This window comes from Kogia breviceps, chromosome 4 (assembly GCF_026419965.1).
Source record: "Kogia breviceps isolate mKogBre1 chromosome 4, mKogBre1 haplotype 1, whole genome shotgun sequence".
NCBI classification, from domain to species: Eukaryota; Metazoa; Chordata; class Mammalia; order Artiodactyla; family Physeteridae; genus Kogia; species Kogia breviceps.
The window spans coordinates 106,879,163-106,901,494 of NC_081313.1; the positions used below are offsets into that span (position 1 = coordinate 106,879,163).

Below are 22,332 nucleotides of genomic sequence, written 5' to 3' on the forward strand. Positions count from 1 at the left end.
GTTGCTATTTAAGTAATAGCAATGAAAGAAAAAATTGGGAACTGGAAATAATAAATTACTAGTAAAATATTTTCTTCTAACAGAGAGAAGGAGAAAAGGATCATCGGGTACGTTTGGCAGTTGGAAATGGAATACGGAGTGACATATGGAGAGAATTTTTAGACAGATTTGGAAATATTAAGATGTGTGAGCTTTATGGAGCTACTGAAGGAAACATTTGTTTCATGAATCACACTGGGAAAATTGGATCAGTTGGGAGAGCGAATTTCCTTCACAAAGTAAGTACAATATTTTCTTTACAAAAGAAATATATTGAGATCTGCTAACCTCTCCTCTAGACTTTGTGCTTATAAATTATGCTAAATATTATCACCTTTTTTTTAAGTTTGAGAACTTCTATAAATAACAGTGGCCTCTAGATGAACTGTGGTGCCATAGATTGTGAAAACCTCAATTATCTCCCACCTTTTCCCCCTGTAATATGGGGATAATGATAGTTAGTTCTTTTGTTCAGTTTTCAAATTTAATGATATAATGTATAAATAAGCATAGGTCCCGATATATATTAATTTGACTCCATTTTCTGTGTTTTTAATCCACTATTTCTACTTTCCATTCATTTTTATATCACTCAAAAATTATATGTAGGCTTCTGATATATGGTTTCCTTAAAAACTATGTCAAGATATCACTAAAATTTTTAAAGTAGCCAAAAAATTACCTTCTTAGGAGTAGAAGACAGCTAATTTCTCAACAGCAACCATGGAAGACAAAATATAGTGGACAGATATCTTCACCTTGTTTAGAGGAAATTATTATCAAGATAGAATTTATATTCAACAATAATATTTTTAAATAATAAAAATGAAAAATTTTTAAAAGTATCAAAATTTATATAACCTCAAGGGGAAATAAACAAATCCAGAATCATAGTAGAATATTTTATTTTAGCTCTTTACTATTTGATAGAACATACAAAAAGTTTTTTCAATGACATAGTGTATTAGAATAATACAAAAACTAAACTATTTGAACTAATGAACATATATAGGACACTGCATTTAAAAACTGCAGAATATCCATTATTTTTAAGCATTTATCACACATTCACAAAGATTACAGGACCACATAGGGAATTCCAGCAAATTTCATAGGCTTGTGTATATATGGATTATGTTCTCTGACCACAGTTTAATTAAGATGGAAATGTTTAAAATAACAGCTAGATCATCTCCTATATATTTGGAAATGAAACATCTCTAAATTTCTTTGAGTAAAAGAAAAAAATCATAATAGAAAAATAGAAATAGAAAATAATTTAAGCTGAATCATAATGAAAATGTTACATTTCAAAACTCACATAAGAATAGCTGAAAATTAGTGAGCTAAATATCCATTTCTGTAAGTTAATTTTAAAAAACAACTAAAATAAATTCAAAGAGTATAAAAGGAAGGAAGTAATAAAATGCATAATTTTAAAAAGTAAAAAGAAACATTTAGTGAGGATTATCAAAAGAGATAAAGTATAATTTTTAAAGAGTAAAGAAATAGATTCAAAGCTGGTAAAAATTGCCCTAATGTTTGAAACTTTAAAAAGGTACAAACTATTTTTATAATGCGTTTTATGGGACTGTGAGGGTCTTGTTGACATTTCAGAAATACATGTGCGTTGCGAACAAAAATAATTGGGGGAAAGTAAGTGCTGAGTATTATTACATTCTTTACAGTTAATTTTCTCAATGGATTGCACTCGTTCCATTAAAAATTTGGTATTCATAATTAAAGCTTTTTGGTGAAGCTGAGTCATTCATAAGTAATTATGTAATAGGAATACAATGAAGATTTGTATTTTGTATTACTGGCTTGACTTCATTATAATTTTCTAATATCTTAAAGTCCCTGTCAGACTGTTATAATGTCCATAATGCAGGAAGTTATGATTGTCTCCAATTTATTTGGGCAACTTCTGATTTTTTTTTTTTTCAGTTTGAAAATGAATAAAAAATACCCAATGTCATATGAATTCTAGTCTTTTATCATTTCATTTGCATGTTGTTTCGTTACATAGCAGGTAATCAGAAAAAAATTGGGCTAATAACTGTTTCATAACTATGTGAGGAGATATAAGTGTGTCTCTCAAAAATTTAAACTTATTGGAGGCTTACACTTACCGTCTCAGAGAGGAATCAGCCTCTAAATGGTGATAGGATGTTAAAACTGAAAGAAAAAGATGATGCAGCAGCAGAGTTCCTCTGACCCAAATGTCCTTCTTCTGTGCTATGCTTACTAATTAAATGCATGAAACTGAAGGGAGGTGTGTCCCATATATGCCCCCAAAGCAAATAATATAAAAAATTTGGTGACAGTGCATTTGAGAGACAAATCCAAGTAAAAATTGGGGACCGCCTTCTCCTTTTCTATGCCCAGTAATAATAATTGGGAAGGAACAAACATGAAATCCATAGAGGAAATAAAACTTGAAAGAAAGGGGGAAAATGAATCTCAATAAAAAACAGCTAAAAATATATGGATGACTATCAAAATAATAAGTCCCCCCAAATGGCCAGAAAATGTTTAGAAAAACAATTTCCCATAGTTTCAAAAAATTGTAATAATATTCTCTTTAGACATAAGAGCTCAAAGGAAAATGCAAGGAAATCATAGATCAACAAATGGAGTTGGAAAGTAGACATGCTCAACCCAAAGGAAAAAGAATAAAAGGGAAAAATGAAAATATTACAGAGCTGAACACCACACTGAAGGACTTAAAAATAAATAATAAGACTGAAAACATTGTTAGCAAGATGGATGGGATTAAGGAGTCACACAGACGTAAAGAATAAGCAAATAATAATATAAAATAAATTTAAAAGGTAAATTTTGAAAGCATAGACAATGATCTGACATGTGCTTCATTCATGTCCTGGCAGAAGAAAACAAATCAAAATGAAAAAAAACTATTTGAAACCTAATAGAAGGAAACTTCCTGAAAATAAAGATTTGAACCTTTAGCAAAAGAGCACATTATGTTCCAGGGGGACAAAATGTGGTACAGAATGATCATCAGAAAATATATATATTCTGGTGAAATTACTGAACATAAATTGAAGAACCATAAGAAGGTGCTAAGGCAGAAAAAGCAAAAGATGTACAAAGTATACGGTGAAGATGGGAAATGTCTCAGGCATCTTTCAAAACAAAAACATTACACTCAGTGCCCCCCAAAAAAGAAAGTAATATTTTCACCTAAGAATTTTAGTTCTAACAAACTTGTCCTACAAGTCCAAAGGCAACAAAGTAGTATTCTCAAACTTTTAAGAAATCAGAGAATATAATTCCCATGTACTTACAGGAATATACTACTTCTTTATATTCACTGAATGAAAAATTCTAGTGAACCTGAAGTAAAGCAGTTTAGAAATTGAAGGAACCACCTTCATTTGAAAGGTTTGATTGAATCCACTTAAATATAGAGGGTTGAAAAGCTCTGAATTATGTTTATAGATTGAATGGAAGTATAAATCCTGACAATATAAAAATACGTATAACTAACAAAAGTGGGAATTGTGTGGGAGGAGAGAAGAAGGTTTAAGTATTGATTATCTCATCTTTTATGGTGGTAAATCCATAGATACAAAGTAAAGATAAAGTACGAGACTTAATAAAAAGGCTCCTTTTGTTCACATTTGTATAAACTTTTTTTTATTGTGTTAAAGTAGGCATCTTCTAGAGACTAAGAAATTTAGCCAACTGTGAAGTTAGAAAACAGTTCACATGGGACCACCTTCACATCTAACATCAGTTGCAGTTTGGGAGTCCCTAAGACCCTTTAAGTTTGATAATTCACTGGAAGGAACACAAAACTCACCAAAAGCCATATAATAGTTACAGTTTACTACACCTAAAGGATATAGATTAACATCGGTCAAGGGAAGGAACAGTAGGGTAGAATCCAGGAGGGTACCAAATGCAAGGCTTCCAGTTGTCCTCTCCTGTGAAGTCAGGAGGGTATTACTCTCCTGGAATTGATGTGTGACAATACATGGAGTATTGCCAACTCAGGAAGCTCACCCAGCGTTCATGTCCAGAGTCTTTTGCGGGGGCTCAATCTTTTAAATCTAGTTGGCTGCCTCTGTGTCAACCTCCACCTCTAGTCCCTCAGGAGGTCAAGCTGGGTGACCCAAAGCCCCAACCCTATATAACATTATTGGCATGGCTCAGAGACCCACTCTCAATCATAGAGTTACTGTGCCCAAGGTCCTTAGGCAAATAAAAAGTCCTGTCCCTCATGACATTTTGAGGGCTTCGAGATTATCTCCCGGAAGCTGAAAGCAAAGGCCAGGCCTCTAATTAAATTTGCGGTTAAAGTTAAATTCTTTGACTTCATAGGGACTGGTATCTCTTATGCTAAAGACACATTTTAGTTTAACTTTGGTTCCATTTTCTTTTGTTAGATTCAAGAAAATTTAAATTGATTGCATTTACTAGAATGGTGTGGTTTCATTTTTCATAAATTATTTTACTAATCAGTTTCATACCTTTCCCTCTATTGATTTAAATGCATTTGTAATGATGTTCATCATATGTCTTTCTTTATATATATTTATAATAATTTTCCAGTATGCCTGACACAAGTGAGCACAGTGAACAAAACGCACATAAATTCCTGCCCATGTGCAGGTCATGTTCTATTGAGGAAAACAGAAAACAGACAAGATCAATAAATAAAATACAGTCTATAGCACATACTCATAAGTACAAAAGAGGAAAATTAAACAGGGAAAGGAGATTGTGTGTGTGTGCATGTGTATTGGGAGGTGTTTTTGAAATTTTAGGTAGGATGGCCAGGGATCACTTTGTATTGAGAGTATATTACACCATGTTAAGAATGGTTTACTTTTGGTTAAAATTTGGGGAAATTTAACTTTTAATTCTTATTTTTCTGTTTTACTTGATTTTTAAAAATGATTATTTTAAAAATACAAGTCTGCAGACCATTCAGAAATCTACGCTGTTGCATAACAGTGCATCCTAGAAATGAGTATTCATAATGTCCCAACTCTGTATAATATTATATGTTACTATAGGTATATAAATATATATTTATGATAGAGAGATAGATGATAAGTTTATGAGTGTGTGTGTGTGTGTGTGTGTGTGTGTGTGTGTGTGTTTGTATCTTTTAAAGGTCTTCTGTTTAAGGAAACAGAGAAACCACCCTTTACCTATGGTGGATAAATGAGCCTGTACTGTATAGGTCAAAGCAATGTAGTATAATGCTGAGGCAAAAAATCCTGAATTGGAATCACTGTACCTAGGGCTCTAGTTCCAGCTGTGTCACTACTTGACTTTTTGACTTTGACAAGTCACTTTCTTCTGGATTGAAAGTCTACTCATTCATTTATAGAGGAAATAATTTTTGTTTTCCCTTTCTAACTTCTAAATTTACAAATCTGAATATGCAAAAGCACACAGGTATGTGTGGGAACTCCAAGGGCCAGTGTGCACAGTCACATAGATGTATGCTGTACAGTTCTGGGGACCCATTTGTCTAGACTGTTACAAGTGAGACCCCCTGCAGCTGTGTTCTGGCCATGTGTACCTCTGCCTATACCTATACCTGTACGTGTATGTATACTATACATTTAGGAGATACTGAAGTGTGGTATCTATTTCTTTATTTGTGTTATTATAACATAACCCTTTTTGTAACCTCATGGGTCCTCTTGAAGGCAGGAAAAAAAATAGAAATCCTTCTAGCTGAGACGTAATGCTCTGATCCAGGCTACTTCTAGAAGGTGCTGTGATATATTTAAATTTCATTTGTATTATAAAATTACTCAATTTCTGACCATCAAGTCCCCTGTATCTGATAACAGGCACACTGAACAGTGATTTGAATGTGTAATGAATCTTACCCATGCGTGTGGTTGCCAAATTAATCTAAAAGAAATAACGTTAAAGATGATATTACCAGTTGCTGGGCAAATTTTTCAAAATATAAAGCATGTTAAAACAGGAGAGAGTAATAAACAGGAGTCTGTTCTAGTTTGACCAAAATGATAAATGCGGTTCTGGAACCTCTGGAATCTTTCTTTTGACCTGTCATTAGGCAAGTAGCCAATATCCTATTAGCCCAATTACAGACAAAGACCAACAAGATGCAAGCTTGCATTTTAATAAGAATCTTTATGTCAAGAGTAACAATTTTTTTGCTTTGCTGTTTCTTTCATTGGCACTCATCTTAAAATAGGATAATATTAATTTCTACCTTATAAGGTTTTTGATGATTAAATTAAAAGCTCTTAGCACAGTGACTGAGACACAGTAAGCACTCAATAAATATTGAGTTGCAGGCTTCCCTGGTGGTGCAATGGTTGAGAATCTGCCTGCCAATGCAGGGGACATGGGTTCGAGCCCTGGTCTGGGAAGATCCCACATGCTGTGGAGCATCTAGGCCCATGAGCCACAACTACTGAGCCTGCGCGTCTGGAGCCTGTTCTCCGCAACAAGAGAGGCCACGATTGTGAAGAGGCCCATGCACCACGATGAAGAGTGGCCCCCTGCTTGCTGCAACTGGAGAAAGCCCTTGCACAGAAACGAAGACCCAACACAGCCAAAAATAAATAAATAAAATAAAGAATTATTCTGCTTTCCTCACTGAATTACTTATTAAAAAAAAAGAAGAAAAAATATTAGTTGCTCTCAGACTTCCTGGTGGCACAGTGGTTAAGAATCCGCCCGTGAATGCAGGGGACATGGGTTCAATCCCTGATCCGGGAAGATCCCACATGCCGCGGAGTGACTAAGCCCGTGCGCCACAACTACCGAGCCTGTGCTCTAGAGCCCACGAGCCACAACTACTGAAGCCTGAGCGCCTAGAGCCTGTGCTCCACAACAAGAGAAGCCATCTCAATGAGAAGCCCGCACACTGCAATGAAGAGTAGCCCCCGTTGCCCCAACTGGAGAAAGCCTACATGCAGCAACGAAGACCCAACACAGCCAAAAATAATAAATAAATAAATAAATTTATAAAAAATATATATATTAGTTGCTCTCATTTGTATTTTAATTCAAACAATGAATTGTGATTGTAGTTACATGCTGACTTTTCTGAGTTTAGTCTTTGATAATAAATAATACTGTTACATTTATCTCATTAATTTTATTCATATTTTCTGATTTGTTCTTTGTTCGTTTCTCTCCTTCTCCTCATGCTCCTCCTTCTTTCTTGCTCTCTTTTGTTTGCCCTTCCTAATTATTTTTTCTCACTTCATTTTATCACCTCCATTTTAGTTTACTATGTGCTGGTTCAACTTAATAAGATTGCTTGTTTAATTGATTGGGAAAACCTCAATTTTCTTATGCATGAAATGAGGGAGTTGGATTGAACCAATCTGCAGTTCTCTCCCAGGGTCAGATTTTGAGGATCTGTGAATCTGCATGACATGGTAATATGAATTTTACAAGAGCAGAGGAGCTGGAACTATTGGGGGTCAAGGAGGGATGTCCAAGTAGCTTGTTTCCTGATGTAATGAGGATGTTCCAACAAATTTCCATCTTAAACCACAACTGTATACAGAAGTACTGAGGGTTAAGGACATTAAGTTGAAAGGCCTGGGGAAAAAGTCTAAGTAAGTGACAAAAACAAGTACTTTTGAGGCATCTAATCCCTTTTCAAGGGATGGTAAGTTAAAATACACAACAAAATCATTGCATTCACATAGTTGACATTTTAGTTCTATTAAAACTTTCCATTTCAAGGGATGTTTGAAATATTGCAAAAAAGAGAAGGCAAGAAAGTGTCCTCTTAACTATAGTTAGCAGAGTATGTGATTTCTTGCAGGGATTGCTTCCTGGTACTCAAATTAGGTGAGTTCCCTGGCTGTCCAGTGGTTAAGGTTTCAATCCCTGGTCTGATAGCTAAGATCCCACATGCCTTGGGGCCAAAAAACCGAAACATAAAACAGAAGCAATATTGTAACAGATTCAATAAAGACTTTGAAAATGGTCCATATCAAAAAAAAAAAAAAAACTTAAGAAAACATTAAGATTAGTAAGGCTTTTCTAAGGTAAGGTACAACATAAAAGAAGTGAAAGTAAATGCCAGTACATGAGCGCTGGTTACTAACACCTTCAGATTTGATTTTTAAATATTTATTTAACTTTTTACCAGGAAAGCTTACTTGTTTTAATAAATCCACATTCTAATTCTGTATTTCAATTGACTGAGATTTAAATCTACTACCAGGAGATGTCATTGCACAAATAAAGAACTAAATCTTGTTTTCGTTTGATTTTGTTTTTGCAGCTTTTTTTCACTTTTGACTTGATAAAGTATGATTTTCAGAAAGATGAACCCATTAGAAATGAACATGGCTGGTGTAGTAATGTGAAAAAAGGTAAGATTCTTGTATTTGAAGATGTCTCCTCAGGCAAAGTTCCTGAATTTCTCTTTAATTATTGAATTTATAAGAGAAAATGGTTATTTCTAATATGTGACTTATTTAGAATTTTAATGCAGGTAGAATGGTTTAATTATTAGAAGTTAGAGGCCCCACGTGGGTCACTCAGATGGTAATTATGAAAATTTAAAAGTGATTACTGTGGGCTTATAGTTTTCTTAATCCACCGCTCTTACAGTGGCATATGTCTGATGTCCTGTACCACCAAGATATAATATAAAAATGAATGGCAATTTATGATTCTATGTATAGTGGAAAGTGAGACAGACTTGGATTTAAATCTGGGCTCTCACACTTAGAAACTGTCCAACTTTGGGTAGGTCACTCAACCTGTCTGAGTCTCATTTTCTTCATATGCAGAGTAGAGGTGGCAGTATTTCTTTAGAGAGGTGACTGTTGATAGTTTAATGAGAAGATGTATGCAGAGCCCTGTGGAGGGCCTGTCATGTGGCCAGTTACCCCCCTCCCTTTCTCTTCTTCCTCCCACTCCTTCTCTTCCACCAGGCTAGTCTTTCTCATAGTTTTGGGTTAGAAATTTTAATGAAAGCAAGTGCCCCAGTTAACATGCGGCTGCATATAATCAATCTAGAAAATTAAATGTAGAGATGTGCCCTTAGAATTGGTTTGAGATCCAGTGTGAAAGAATCAGGCCAAAGTTAATTTTTACTGCCTCAGAATATGTTTAAACTACATTTCAGAGATGACTTCAAATATGGAGATAAAGGTCACAGACCCAGGTTTCTTTGTTTTGATTTTTGGTTTTTGGTTGTTTTCCTAGTAGCTGAAAGATTGGACAAAAATATAAGCCTTGTGTTTAAAAAAACAAATTTCCCAATCCTCTGAATTTCAAGAGCATTTATCAAATATCTTTCTCTAATATAACTCTATAGACAGCATCTAAGAAAAAAGTCACTTCTGAGGAGAACTATATTAAAGCACTCTTTTCTAGTGTGTTTTATTTATTAAAATTACAATAATATCTGATATTAGAACTTGAATCCCAGAACTGCTTATGCAACCTCAGTGTTTTTCAAAAACAGATTGTCCCCAAATATCTGCTTTACAATTTTGTAATTCTCATTATGGATTGCTCAATTTTATTTTACATTAAAGCATTGTGTCTTTCGTAAAGTATGCCTGGGAGGGAAAGATAAGTATACAGTCTGACCTTTTTAAGCATTTGCAATAATTAATTTGTCAGTGAAGAAACTATCACCTGTGTCCTGAAGAAAAAAAATAAAGAACATAAATTTTAAGGGAAATATAAGAGGCTTAGAAAATTCTGAAATGTATATAGGAGATGTAGATGGATGGGATATGTGAGGGAGGAGAGCCTTTGGAGTCAGATGGACCTGGTTAAAAACATTCCAACTTCAACATTTGGCAGCTGTGTAATATTGGGCAAATTACTTTTTCTTCCTCAATTTCACTTGTAAAATGAAGACAATATGAGGCCCTGTCTTACAGGTTTGTGATGAGGATGAGATGGGATACATATGTAAACTGTTCAGAATAGTGACCGGTACCCAGAAAGTGCTCAATAAGTGTAACAATGGCAGTGATTATGATAATGATGATAATGATGGTGTCAGTGATGACAGTGACAGTGAGGGGTCCCTGCTGAGTCAGGGCAGGCTAGTTTTGGCCAGTGGCATGTGTGCCCTTGGAACCCATAATGTCCAGAGGAGTGGGAGCAATAAGAATTGAAAAGAGAGTGTTAAAATGACATAAATCGCTTTAGAGTTTGCTGGAATACAGCCTCATCTAACCCATCACATAGATGTTAGTTGTCTTCACAGTGGCCAAAACAAGTGAACGATGGCCTTGAAATCTTCTGGGGAAGTGATTTCTGCTCCCCTTTGTCTTCTACTCTTAGAAGTAGTTTTTTACCTTGTTGATTGATGGTCAGTATCTTGATTAACTTGAATAAGTCCGATTAAAAATTATTTTACATAATGTGTCTACATGTAAGTAAAACTAATAAATTTTGTGGCTTATCTCCTGTCCATTGAGGATTTCCAGAGTAACATTCCAGAGGAATAAAACATATTCTTAAGCTTCTAATAACATATTTATTAAATCAGAGATAATACTGTACAGAAAAATCATAGGGACTTGAATTTGAGTTCTAGGTCCATTCCTTTTTGTCTATTGGACTCTGCTAACATGCTTCCTTTTCTGGACCCTAGTGCCTTCCCTGTGAAATAGGGATTATAATGATCAATTTCAAAGGATTTCTTTGAAAAATTAATAAGGTGACAGTTGCATTTCTCATGGGGTTTGCTCCATAGTGCCCAATAAATAAATATTGCTACCATCATAATCTTATTTAAAATTATTATAGTTGTTATTTATATAATTGTCATTATTATCAGTGTTAGAATCTACATAATCAAAAAAAGTAGCCATTGCTGTATCCACCCAGGATGTAAAATAAATTTAATATTCCTTTCTTTACATTCAGTTTCCTTTTTGTTAGTTTTTCCAAAGTGATTTGTGCTTTGGCAGTCTGTGAAACAGTGTTAGATTTAGACACACAGAGTAATTGATGTCAAATATAATAAAAATAAGTTCAGCGGAAAGTAAGATAAGCTACACTGGATGTGTTGGTCATATGTAGCTTAGGTACATGCATGGTGTGTGTAATAATAGTTTTAATCAAATCACTGAAAATACCTCTCTCCCAGGGGAACCTGGGCTTCTCATTTCTCCAGTGAATGCAAAGAATCCCTTCTTTGGCTATGCTGGAAATAGGAAGCACACAGAAAAGAAATTGCTTTGTGATGTTTTTAAGAAGGGAGATGTTTACTTTAACACCGGAGATTTAATGGTCCAAGACCAGGAGAATTTCCTTTATTTTTGGGACCGTATTGGAGACACTTTCAGGTATGAAATAGCGTCGGTTGCAAAGCTTGCTCTGTGATTGTGAATCCTGCTCTGAGTGAGGCTCTGTGGAAACATTATATACCACCTACTGTCTATCTTCAGGGAACAGAGAGCTTTTATCTCAATAATGTCTCCTAGTTTAAAAATTCACTGCCCATCTGTTTCTAGATGAAACATAAGTTACATTTTGATGTCATTTTTGTAATTATCTTAATGAATCATTTGGGTCCAAATCAGTGAGCTCCTTTTTTTTAGCATATGATACAGGCAGGCAGGTGTGAAGTCTAAATGGTAGGGTTAAAACAGAAAACCAATTTAGTCAAATATGGTCTAATTCTTGACCTAATGGCAAAAATAGTGAAACAGCAAAATTTCCCTTTCTTATATTTGCTTTTTTAACTCCTTAGGGTTATTTTAGGCTTATGAATTTATTTTGCTTTACTAATTGATGACTATAGAACAGTAGAGGACAGACAGTAGACAGTCCAAAAACGTTTGAATGAATAAATGAATTATACTTCCTATTTCCTCACCTTCTTTGTGTCATGTTAGGAGGTCACCTTATGTAAAATCATTTTAATTAAAACATTCATATGCATTAAAAGAGCCAAAGGGGTTAATTCCTAGAAATTAAAGGGGGACAGTACACTGAAAGACAACTATAGCTTTCCTTTCAGTTTTTTCTATCATTAGAGATAGAGAATGCTTTGTACTTCACTGTTATTATATTACAAAACAAAGAGGGATTTGTTGTTATTTTATTTTTTATGACATTAAAAAAACCCTTTTACAGTAGCAGTTGATACCAATGAGACACAGATAATGTAATTTTAAATAAAAAACAGATACTGATGTAATTTTAAATAAAAAACAGATACTAACTTTGTTGACTTCTCAAAAAAGTTCTTCCTTAGAAATGTTTTTCATTTTGAAAACTGCCATTGTTTTTTATTATTAGGTGCTTGCACAGAGCCAAATGCAAGGCACTAAGACTTAAAGCTGGGCACCTCATTCTTCAAGTATAGGTAACTAATTGGAACTTGTTTTTTGTTTAGATGGAAAGGGGAAAATATTGCAACCACAGAGGTTGCCGATATTATTGGAATGTTGGATTTCATACAGGACACAAATGTCTATGGTGTGGCTGTACCAGGTATGAATATGTTTCAGGTTTGGGAATGGTTCTCAGAATGTGCCACTTTCCTTTCACTTCACAACAATTTTATTAATTCAGCATTTCATTTTTCACATATTAAAACAAGTATCTTAGTTTTGGCTTGGCAAGTAATGCCCTAGACTAAGATAGCAAACTTCATGGTCACACAAGGAGAAAGGTACCATCTGCATTTTAATGTATGTGTGTATTTCTAAGCAGATCTTGAAAACTCTTATCAGTAACTCACTGCTAGAATATTTACAGCTTTTCAATGGTGTATTATTTTTCTCTTGATGACTAGAGTTTATACATACCACTAAGTAGGAACATGTTCTAATTTAAATGTTTAATAACACTGACTTGTAGTTAAGTTGAATCTTTTTCAGGAATTATTTTAAAATCTGGTTGGCCTCATTTGTCATTATAAATATGCCTATGAGGATTGTCTCACGTTGGTGAAAATGGCAAAGAAAAGAGACCAACTTGAAATCACAGGACAGCTATTCCCCTTACTGCCCTTTTTTTTAAAAAAACAAATGACAGTATTTTCCAATTAATGTTTGTAGGTGCAGCGGACAGTGAGTGTGGGAATGTTTGGATAAGGGGGCAAAGAAAGAGGATGTTAACTCTAATAGACAGGCACTGGGTGCTGGGAAAATGCTACAAGATATTCCAAAGCCCTGGAAAAAGGTGGCATGATAAGCAGTAAGTGATCTGTGGAATTAGTTGTGGAAATACCTGCCTCTAGTTTCTTAACTTGAAGATATTGAATAATACCCTTTATTTTTTGCAGTGATGCTTAACATGGACATCTCTCTAAAATATATTTGCCTTTAAAAAATCTTTCCTCTTGGGCTTCCCTGGTGGCGCAGTGGTTGGGAGTCCGCCTGCCGATGCAGGGGACACGGGTTCATGCTCTGGTCCGGGAGGATCCCACTTACCGTGGAGCGGCTGGGCCCGTGAGCCATGGCCACTGAGCCTGCACATCTGGGGCCTGTGCTCCGCAAAGGGAGAGGCCACAGCAGTGAGACGCCTGCAAACCGCAAAAAAAAAAAAAGTTTCCTCTTAATATTTATAATAATAGTGGCAGGATGCATATTATGGGTCACTTATGGTATTTTCTATTCCATCTATTTCATTTTTGTAGTGTAAAAAATTAAACATAGACTCTGCACTTCCTTTCTCCTAAATCATTTCTAGGGAGTAAATCATATGCTCAGGGAAAGACCCACTCATTTATGCTACTGTTGCATTGTTATTGCTGCAATAGATGTAATGTCTATATTTGTAACAATTAGTATGTAATTAACTGGATTTTTAAATAAGTTCACCTACCACTTGCGAAACTGATGCTATTACAAACTTTTTTTTTCAGATTATGAAGGAAAAGCAGGAATGGCTTCTATAACTTTAAAACCAAATACATCTTTAGACTTGGAAAAAGTTTATGAACAAGTTGTAACATTTTTACCGGCTTATGCTTGCCCACAATTTTTAAGAATTCAGGTAATTTTACCTACCCATAAAATTTGATACCAGGAATCTGGAGATGGTTTAGTTATAAAATAATATTACCGCTTAGATAATAGGTGCATTTTATTTTTATTAGAAAATTTCAAGAACAATGAAAAGCATTGGAATGCTAATTTATGCCATATTTGAAGCCTAATTATAGAAGGGAGGACAATAAAATGCTAGGAAGTCTTTGTCGTTGTCCTATTTGTTGCTCTCCTCCTCTTCAATCAGATAAATGAGGATCCCAGTGATGGTGGCAAGCCAAACCCAAATCTTACACATGCCTTCATGCTTTGTGAAGACATTTGGTGCTGTGTACCTAAAATTAGTTCCACTAAGCTGACATCAAAGTGTCTGCAGGATGTGTGTAGACTCTCAAGGCAATTGGCTTTAAGCAATTTTGCCTTTAATTTTTTATCTTCATTCTGTCCAGTCTCCTTTGGGGACCTTATATTTTGGGGAAATTCTGAACTCATTGATTTTGAGAGGTGGGCTTTCTCTTGTTAGGCTGCTGGAGTAAAGTCCAATAAAAAGAAAACGAATTTTCTCAGCTCCTGAGTAACTTTGCCTGCTCATTTATCCAGCCATTTATTAATTTAATATTGTGCCTCAAATATAATTTCCCAAAGCTAGTCCTCATCATCTCTTAACATCCAATCACATAGAACTTTTCTGGATATGTTTGTCATATCACTGTTACATCCCTGATAGAGCAATAGCTGACTTAATATTCTTTTTTAAAGCATTTGCTGGGTAATCTTTGTGGCCAAGTCACTGCTTGGCCAATGAGACACATCATCTAAACTGTCATAAATACATATTCCATTTACATAATATTTTAAGAGCTTTTACATATATTGTCTCAGATTATTTTCATAGCAGTCCTGTGAAATAATAAAGGTAGCTAAATATGAAAAAGAAGTAACAGTTTTAATTGAAATTTTTGAAATAATTGTAGATTCACATGCATTTGTAAGAAACAATACAGAGAGATCCTGTGTAAATGATTACAACCAGGATATTGACATTGATACAATCCACTCATCTTATTAAAATTTCCTGTGTTTTACTTGTACTCATTTGTGTGTATGTGTGTATTAAGCTCTATACATTTTTATTACCTGTGTAGCTTCATGTATCAATGACCATAGTCAAGATATGGACAATTCCACCACCACAAGGCTCCCTCATGTTACCCTTTTATAATCACACCCAGCTCCCTCCTGCCCCTCCCATCTCATCCCAGAAAGAATGGATTTTAATTCTTAGTAGAGTAGAAAGTTGATGGATCAAATAATATTTTAAACATTTTCCTCCAGGGACAACTTAAAATTCACTGTCATTAAGCAGAAGAAATATTTTGTCATAGGACTCCTCTGTAAGATTAAATCAGTCTTGTACAAATTTAGAAAATATTTTAGGATCATTAAACACCTAAAAGAACTTGGCCCATGAGTGTTACATTTATTACAGAATTTGCTATAGTTAGCACAATGAATGACACTTAGTTGGCAGTAAAATTATTTAATAAATAAATTGTAATAAATGATCTGATATAAGCAATGCAAACATATAAGTTACTTCTGACAAAATGAATAAGACAGCTATCTTCTTAAAAATCTGTTTAGCACAAATTTAAAAAGGATTCTTTTTGGCAATAAATTTACAAAAAATTTTTAAATGTGATATTACTCAGTATGGCTGAGATGAAATTAAACTGGTCCTTTCATTCTACTGTGGGAACACAAATTGTTATCACTTCTCTTGAAAAAAATTTGGTAAATATGTGATCACATTCTTAGAATTTTCATATATTTTGATTTAGTAATTTCATTTCCAGAAATTTACCCTTAGGACATAATTAAAGATGCACAAATGTTATATATAAAATGTTATTATTTATGTAGTAAAATTTTTTAATATTCTCTATATAAGTTCAAGAATAAGAGTAAGGTTAATTAACATATTATAATTAGATGAGACCTTATGAAACCATTAAGAAGTGCCATTTTGATGAAAATTACCTAACCTGGAGAAAAATACCAGAAATAATTTTTTTTTAAAGAAAGCAGACTGTCAAATTATATAATGTGAACTATTTTTTTTAAAAAGAGAAAAGAATATGTGTTTTTACACAGTTACATCACATTCTGTGATGACAGTGTTGGGTAGAGGATGAGATCAGGGAAGAAGGTTCAAAAAAAGTTGACTTAGTTGCATTCGTTCAGAAGTATGCATAAAAATGGCCAAACTACTCATAGAACCTTGTATGGACCCTACATGTCATCTGACTTAAATCAAGTTTGCTTCCCTATGCCTGAAACTACCACAGAGATAATATCCTTGTCTCCTTTAAATTCCTTAAAGCAAAGATTCTTAAACTTTCTCGATTCATAACATCTTTAGTGTCTTAGTAATTATTTCATGGCACTTTTGGGCCAAAACAAATACGTAAACATTCATTTATTCAGTACTTAGGGCAAAGCAAAATAACTATTTAGGTCTAATAAATCAGTTGCTATTTGAAAAAATAATGCATATAAATGGAAAGAAAAATGCTTTTATTTCATATTTAAATAACCACATGTATTAAGGAGTTGTAAGTTGGGCATTGCACAGCTCCTCAAATGTTGGAATTAGATTGTGCTGAACAGGGCCAGACTAATTCCATATTCTACCTTGATTTTTGTTTATACTTGCTTTTTATCACAGCAACCACCAAAAACCCTGTTTCTTAAAGATATGACACTATTGAAAAGAATGTATCATAAACTAATATTGAAACTGAACTACCTTGACCAAGTAGCTGGTAGTGTGACAACAGATGTCACTGGGTTTACCTTGAAATTTTAAAATATCCTATGGGGACTCTGGCAATTCACTGAGGTACTATGAGGCACCTCAGTGCATAGTTTGGGAACCCAAGTTTTAGATCATTCCTTACCCCCTCTGGTTCTTGCAGTATTCTGCCTTATGAAATAAATTGCTGTCTTTTATAGCTTTTATCTTCTTGCCGTCTGGCAGCATTCTTTGTACATAATATTGCCTTGACATTGGATTGAAGAGATAAACCTATATCTTTTAGACATATTTGTAATCAGTTATTAACTATATTCTTAAGTTCAACTTAAGAATACAGTTCAACTTAAGTTCTTAAGTTCAACTTAAGTTCTTAAGTTCAATCAACTTATATGTTAATTGAAGCTCACAGGAAAATCAAAGTAAAGATTTAAGTATTCTAAGGAGCATTTAAAATTTTCTAATGTTAAATTAGTAGTAGTGAAAATAGAGATGGTCACTGGATATAAAAATGTTATAATTAAATATTACAGTCTATATTGTTGAATATTTTATTTGTATATTATACATAATATTGACTGACTCCACTAATCCTGGTCACTGTTTTATAGGAAAAGATGGAAACAACAGGAACATTCAAACTACAGAAGTTTCGGTTGGTGGAAGAAGGATTTAGTCCATTGAAAATTTCTGATCCACTTTACGTCATGGATAAGTTAAAAAAATCATACATTCCATTGACCAAAGAAATTTATGATCAGATAATATTAGGGAAGATTAAACTTTAAGCTTTTTTTATATATGGGATTTTCCTATGCTGCTTAGGAGAAGTGAAAGGAGAGTTTGTGATTCTTTAATATGAAATGGGGAGAGGGAACTGATATTAAGTATGTGCTATATTTCCTTAACATGCAACAATTTTTCTTTAATTAAGTACTAACTTTAATTTGTTTTAATTGATAACAAACTTTGGATGATTATTCTTTTTACCTATTTGGGATTCAGTGCATAAGTAAATATCTGCCTTAAAGTTTTTAAATAATAAGTGGTTAACAATTTAGACATCTAAAAATTTACTTATTAATATTTAAAATTTCTAGTTTTGAGTAAAGGGTTAAATTTTAATCAAATATTTGATTTTTATGTGCCCTGTCCTATAACTCAATAAAACCATCTTTATTAATATGAGTTTTGAAGTTTTGTTTTGATGTTTTTAATTGTAAATGTTCATTCAAAGGAAGGTAACTAACTAAATGTATGCGCTCCTGTCTCCCTTATCCTAAACTCACATTAAGATGCTAGAAGAAATGTAAAAATATGAAACAACAAAGCACGAAAACTGGTAAGCCCAAAGCATTTAGGAATTTTGGGAAAATATATAAATGGGATCAAATTGATGCTAAAATCCAACAGAGCTGTAGGAACCACTAATAATACAGGGAAAGAATAGACTAGACTAGGACCCTTGTGTTAACACTAAGATCAGAGGCATAAAGACTTTGAGTGTGAACAGGTTTTTGAGTAGTTAACTGGGAAAATTATCGTAAGGATAGTGTAATAAGCACAATGGTACTTATCTCCATGTGAAAGCACCAGGCTCCAGTGTTTGCCTCAAGTCAAAAACATATGAGACTCTCTTACCAAAGTGAGCTAACTTCCATGGGAGGGGGTGGTGGAGCTGGACTAAGAAGCAGAGTAGGGGACAATAGCGACTGCATCAGCCTAAGTGGGCCTCCATTTTCAAGTGGTTTCTGGATGTTGCCGCAGGAGCCGCAGTCATCTCAGACCCGATTGGTGGTGGCAGCTCGTGTGCGCTCCTGCTGTGTTCTGGATTGAGCAGCGGCAGCAAGACCTGGCAGGGTGACCAGCGTCAGCTTGGCCTCTTCGCTCACCTGGACCCTGCCCCTGGGCTAAGTCGTCAGCATGATCAGCAACAACTTGGATGCGAATGATGAGTTTGATGAGCAGTTGTGAATGCAAGAATTGTACGGAGACACCAAGGACTGTAACACCCAGAAAGATCCCACTGGAGAAACTGATTCTTTTGGGCAGCAGCCAACTGACACCCTGTATAAATGGGACCTGGACAAGAAGGCTTGGTTCCCCAAGATCACTGAAGATTTTATTGCTACATATCAGGCTAATTATGGCTTTTCTAATGATGGTGCATCTAGTTCTATTGCGAGTGTCCAAGATGTCAGTGCTAGGACTACAGAAGAACCTCCACAAAGAAAAACTCATGAACCCAGTTATCCCAAAAAGAGGGGAGAAAAGAGAAAGGCTGAATCAGGATGGTTTCATGTTGAAGAAGACAGAAATATAAATGTACATGTCTGATTTGCCTCCAGACATTACAGTGGATGAATTTATACAACTCATGTCCAAGTTTTGCATTATTATGAGAAATCTTCAAACAGAAGAATTTAAGGTCAAGCTTTACAAAGATAATCAAGGAAATCTTAAATGAGATGGACTTTGCTGTTATTTGAAGAGAGAATCTGTGGATCTCGCATTAAAACTTTTGGATGAAGATGAAATTAGAGACTACAAATTACATATGGAGGTGGCAAAGTTTCAACTGAAAGGGGAATACGACACCTCAAAGAAGAAGAAGTGCAGAGACTACAAGAAAAAGTTGTCTATGCAACAAAAGCAGTTGGATTGGAGACCTGAGAGAAGAGCTGGCCCATCCTGAATACACCATGAGCAAGTTGTCATCATCAAAAATATGTTTCATTGTATAGATTTTGAGGATGATCTACTGGTGCCAAATTAGATCAGAGAAGACCTACAAGAAGAGTGTTCAAAGTTTGGACAAATTAGGAAGCTCCTACTCTTTAATAGGCACCCTCATGGTGTGGTTTCTGTGTCCTTTAGGGGTCTGGAGGAAGCTGGTTATTGTATTCAAACCCTCAGTGGAATGTGGTTTGGTGGCCATCAAATCACTGCCCAAGTGTTGGATGGGACTACAGATTATCAGGTGGAGGAGACCACGAGAGAAAGGGAGGAAAGGCTGAGAGGATGGGAGGCTTTCCTCAACACTCCTGAGGCCAACAGAGGCCTTCAGCTTTCAAATTCCATCTGTGCTCCAGAAGGGTGGGGCTTTCTAGAGTTAGGCATTTTTCAGAGCACCCTGTCACATCTCAAACGAATGTTCAAGAAGCCGCAACTGAAATGGCATTTGAAGAACTTATAGACGAAAAGAAGTTTGAAAAAACAGAAGATGGGGAGAAGATGAAGAATCTCCTTCTGAAAAAGATGCTAAAGGAAGTGGCCCTGAAAAAGAGGCTGAAGAAGCCTGTCCCCAAAAAGAATCTGAAGAGAGCTGCCTCGAAAGAGGCTTTGAGGAAGGCTGTCCCAAAAGAGAGCATGAAGAAGATTTCTCCAATGGAGAGTCCAGAGAAGGCAGCCCCGAGATGTAGCATGAAGAGGGTAGTCCTAAAAAAGAGTCAAAAGAGAATGGCCCTGAATGAGAGTCCAAAAAAAAAAAAGACCCAGAATGGATCCTGATGAGAATGGCCTTGAGCAGGAGTCTGAGGAGGAGGCCAGCCCCCAAAAGGCAGCTGAAGACAGCAGCTCGGAACGAGGGTCTGAAGAGTGCTCGGAAAAGCAGTTTGAAGATGACTGTGAAAAAAGAGTTAAAAGAAAATGGCCTTGAGAAAGGTTTTGAGGAAGAGGGCTCTGAAAAGGAATTTAATGAAAACGTTTCTGAAGAAGAGTTAGAAGAAAATGACTCTGAAAAATCAGAATTCAAAGATGACGGCCCCAGGAAAGTGTTTGACAAAGAAGTCTCTGAGAAGGAATTTGACAGAGTCTGATGAGAAGGAAGAAACATATGAAAAAGTATTTGTCGATGAGTCGGATGAAAAAGAGGACGAAGAAGATGCAGAAGAAAAGGGGCTGGGAGATGCGAATGAAAAGGATGAAGAAGACGACGCAGATGAAAACGTGTTTGAAGATTCAAATGGAAAAGAAGATGAGGAAGATGTAGATGTAAAGGAAGATGAAGACACAGATGAAAAGATGCTCAAAGATGATGATTCCAACGAGAAGTTGTTTGATGACAATTCCAGTGACAAGTTGTTTGAAGATTCCGATGAGAGAGGGACTGCAGGTAGTTTAGGGAATGTTAAGGAGGAAGGGCCCCTGTCCACAGGCAGCAGCTTTGTCCTCAGTAGTGATGATGATGATGATGACGCTGTTTAATCCCTTAAACCTGCTTTGTAGGGCAATTCCTCCATCTCCATTTTGCCTCTGCTCCAGGGTAATTACTAGTAGTGTTACATGAACGTGTGCATAGAGGTAGAATGCCATCAGATTAATGCAGTGAAGTGTTCATGATTACCTGTACTTAACAATTTTAAATATATGTGAATTGGCTGTTCAGTTCAAACTTCATAGCATAATACAAGTCAACTGGATCCTTGCCCTTGGTCAAATTTGTTAAGCACATGCAGAATAGTATTTTTTAAAGTATTCTGATTGAAGTTTGTGATATTCAAAAATAAAAAATAAGTTGTTAATACGAAAAAAAAAAAAAGGAAGAAGTAGAGTAGGACCCAGCAGCAAACTCCTTTGCCCATAAACCTAATTCTCTGTACAACCAGAAGGAAAGTTGACTGCCTCATGTTGCCTGCACATGCTAAAAAGTTTATTTTGGTGGGAAGAGAAGTTGCAGATAGTTCCTTTTTGTCATTGTTAGGAAAACGTGTTATAAAGTTAAAACATTTTTTAAATGTAAAGGTTAACCATAAGAAGCATAAAAATAAAAGGTCACACTTTCAAATTAAAAAAAGAAAGAGAAAATAATATCAGTTTTGCAAAAATCTGTAATTTTAAGAAAAAGAAATTTTTTAAATGAATAGAAATAGAAAAAGTTAAATCTAAGGATATCCATGTTCCCACTATATAAATGAGAATGGATTAATTGTCTTTATTTTAAAAGTATTAAGTAAATGAAGAAATTGGCATTTAACTTTTATATTGATGATCTGGCTGTTCTTTACCTTTCCCATGAAAAAACTGTTTTGCCTTTATATTTTTAATGTAGATTAAAATGCTATAAATCTGAATGAACTGTTTTTTACTAATTCATAGCTCTTTAAAATCTTTGGAGACTAGATTGGGAGACAAGATTGTGGAGTAGAAGGACATGAGCTCACCTCTTCTTGCGGAAACACCAAAATCACAATTAACTGCTGAAAACCATCAACAAAGAACACTGGAACCTACCAAAAAAAGATACCCTACATCCAAACACAAAGAAGAAGCCACAATGAGACTGTAAGAGGGGTGCAATCACAATAAAATAAAATTCCATACATGCCAGGTGGATTACCCCCAAACTGGAAAATAATTATACCACAGAAGTTCTCCCACAGGAGTAAAACTTCTGAGCCATATGTCAGGCTCCCCAGCCTGGCGGTCAGGCAATTGGAGGAGGAGCCTCCAGAGAATCTGGCTTTGAAGTCCAGCAGGGTTAGATTGCAGGAATTCCACAGGACTGGGAGA

At 35.1% G+C, this 22,332-nt stretch overlaps 1 protein-coding gene and 1 pseudogene across 1 annotated transcript in view; both read left to right on the forward strand.

Annotated features, from left to right (window-relative positions):
• SLC27A6 (solute carrier family 27 member 6) overlaps window positions 1–18,004 on the forward strand; it is a 61,499-nt gene extending 43,495 nt beyond the window's left edge. Inside the window, exons 5-10 of the mRNA XM_059060415.2 lie at window positions 84–278; window positions 8,312–8,402; window positions 11,153–11,351; window positions 12,407–12,504; window positions 13,883–14,013; window positions 17,433–18,004. Of these exons, the coding sequence (XP_058916398.1) occupies window positions 84–278; window positions 8,312–8,402; window positions 11,153–11,351; window positions 12,407–12,504; window positions 13,883–14,013; window positions 17,433–17,609 (891 nt within the window). The 3' untranslated portion in view covers window positions 17,610–18,004. The remainder of the gene's footprint in view (window positions 1–83; window positions 279–8,311; window positions 8,403–11,152; window positions 11,352–12,406; window positions 12,505–13,882; window positions 14,014–17,432) is intronic.
• Window positions 18,005–18,455: 451 nt separating this feature from the next.
• LOC131754596 (17S U2 SnRNP complex component HTATSF1 pseudogene) lies at window positions 18,456–21,080 on the forward strand (annotated as a pseudogene).
• The last annotated feature ends 1,252 nt before the right edge of the window (window positions 21,081–22,332 follow it).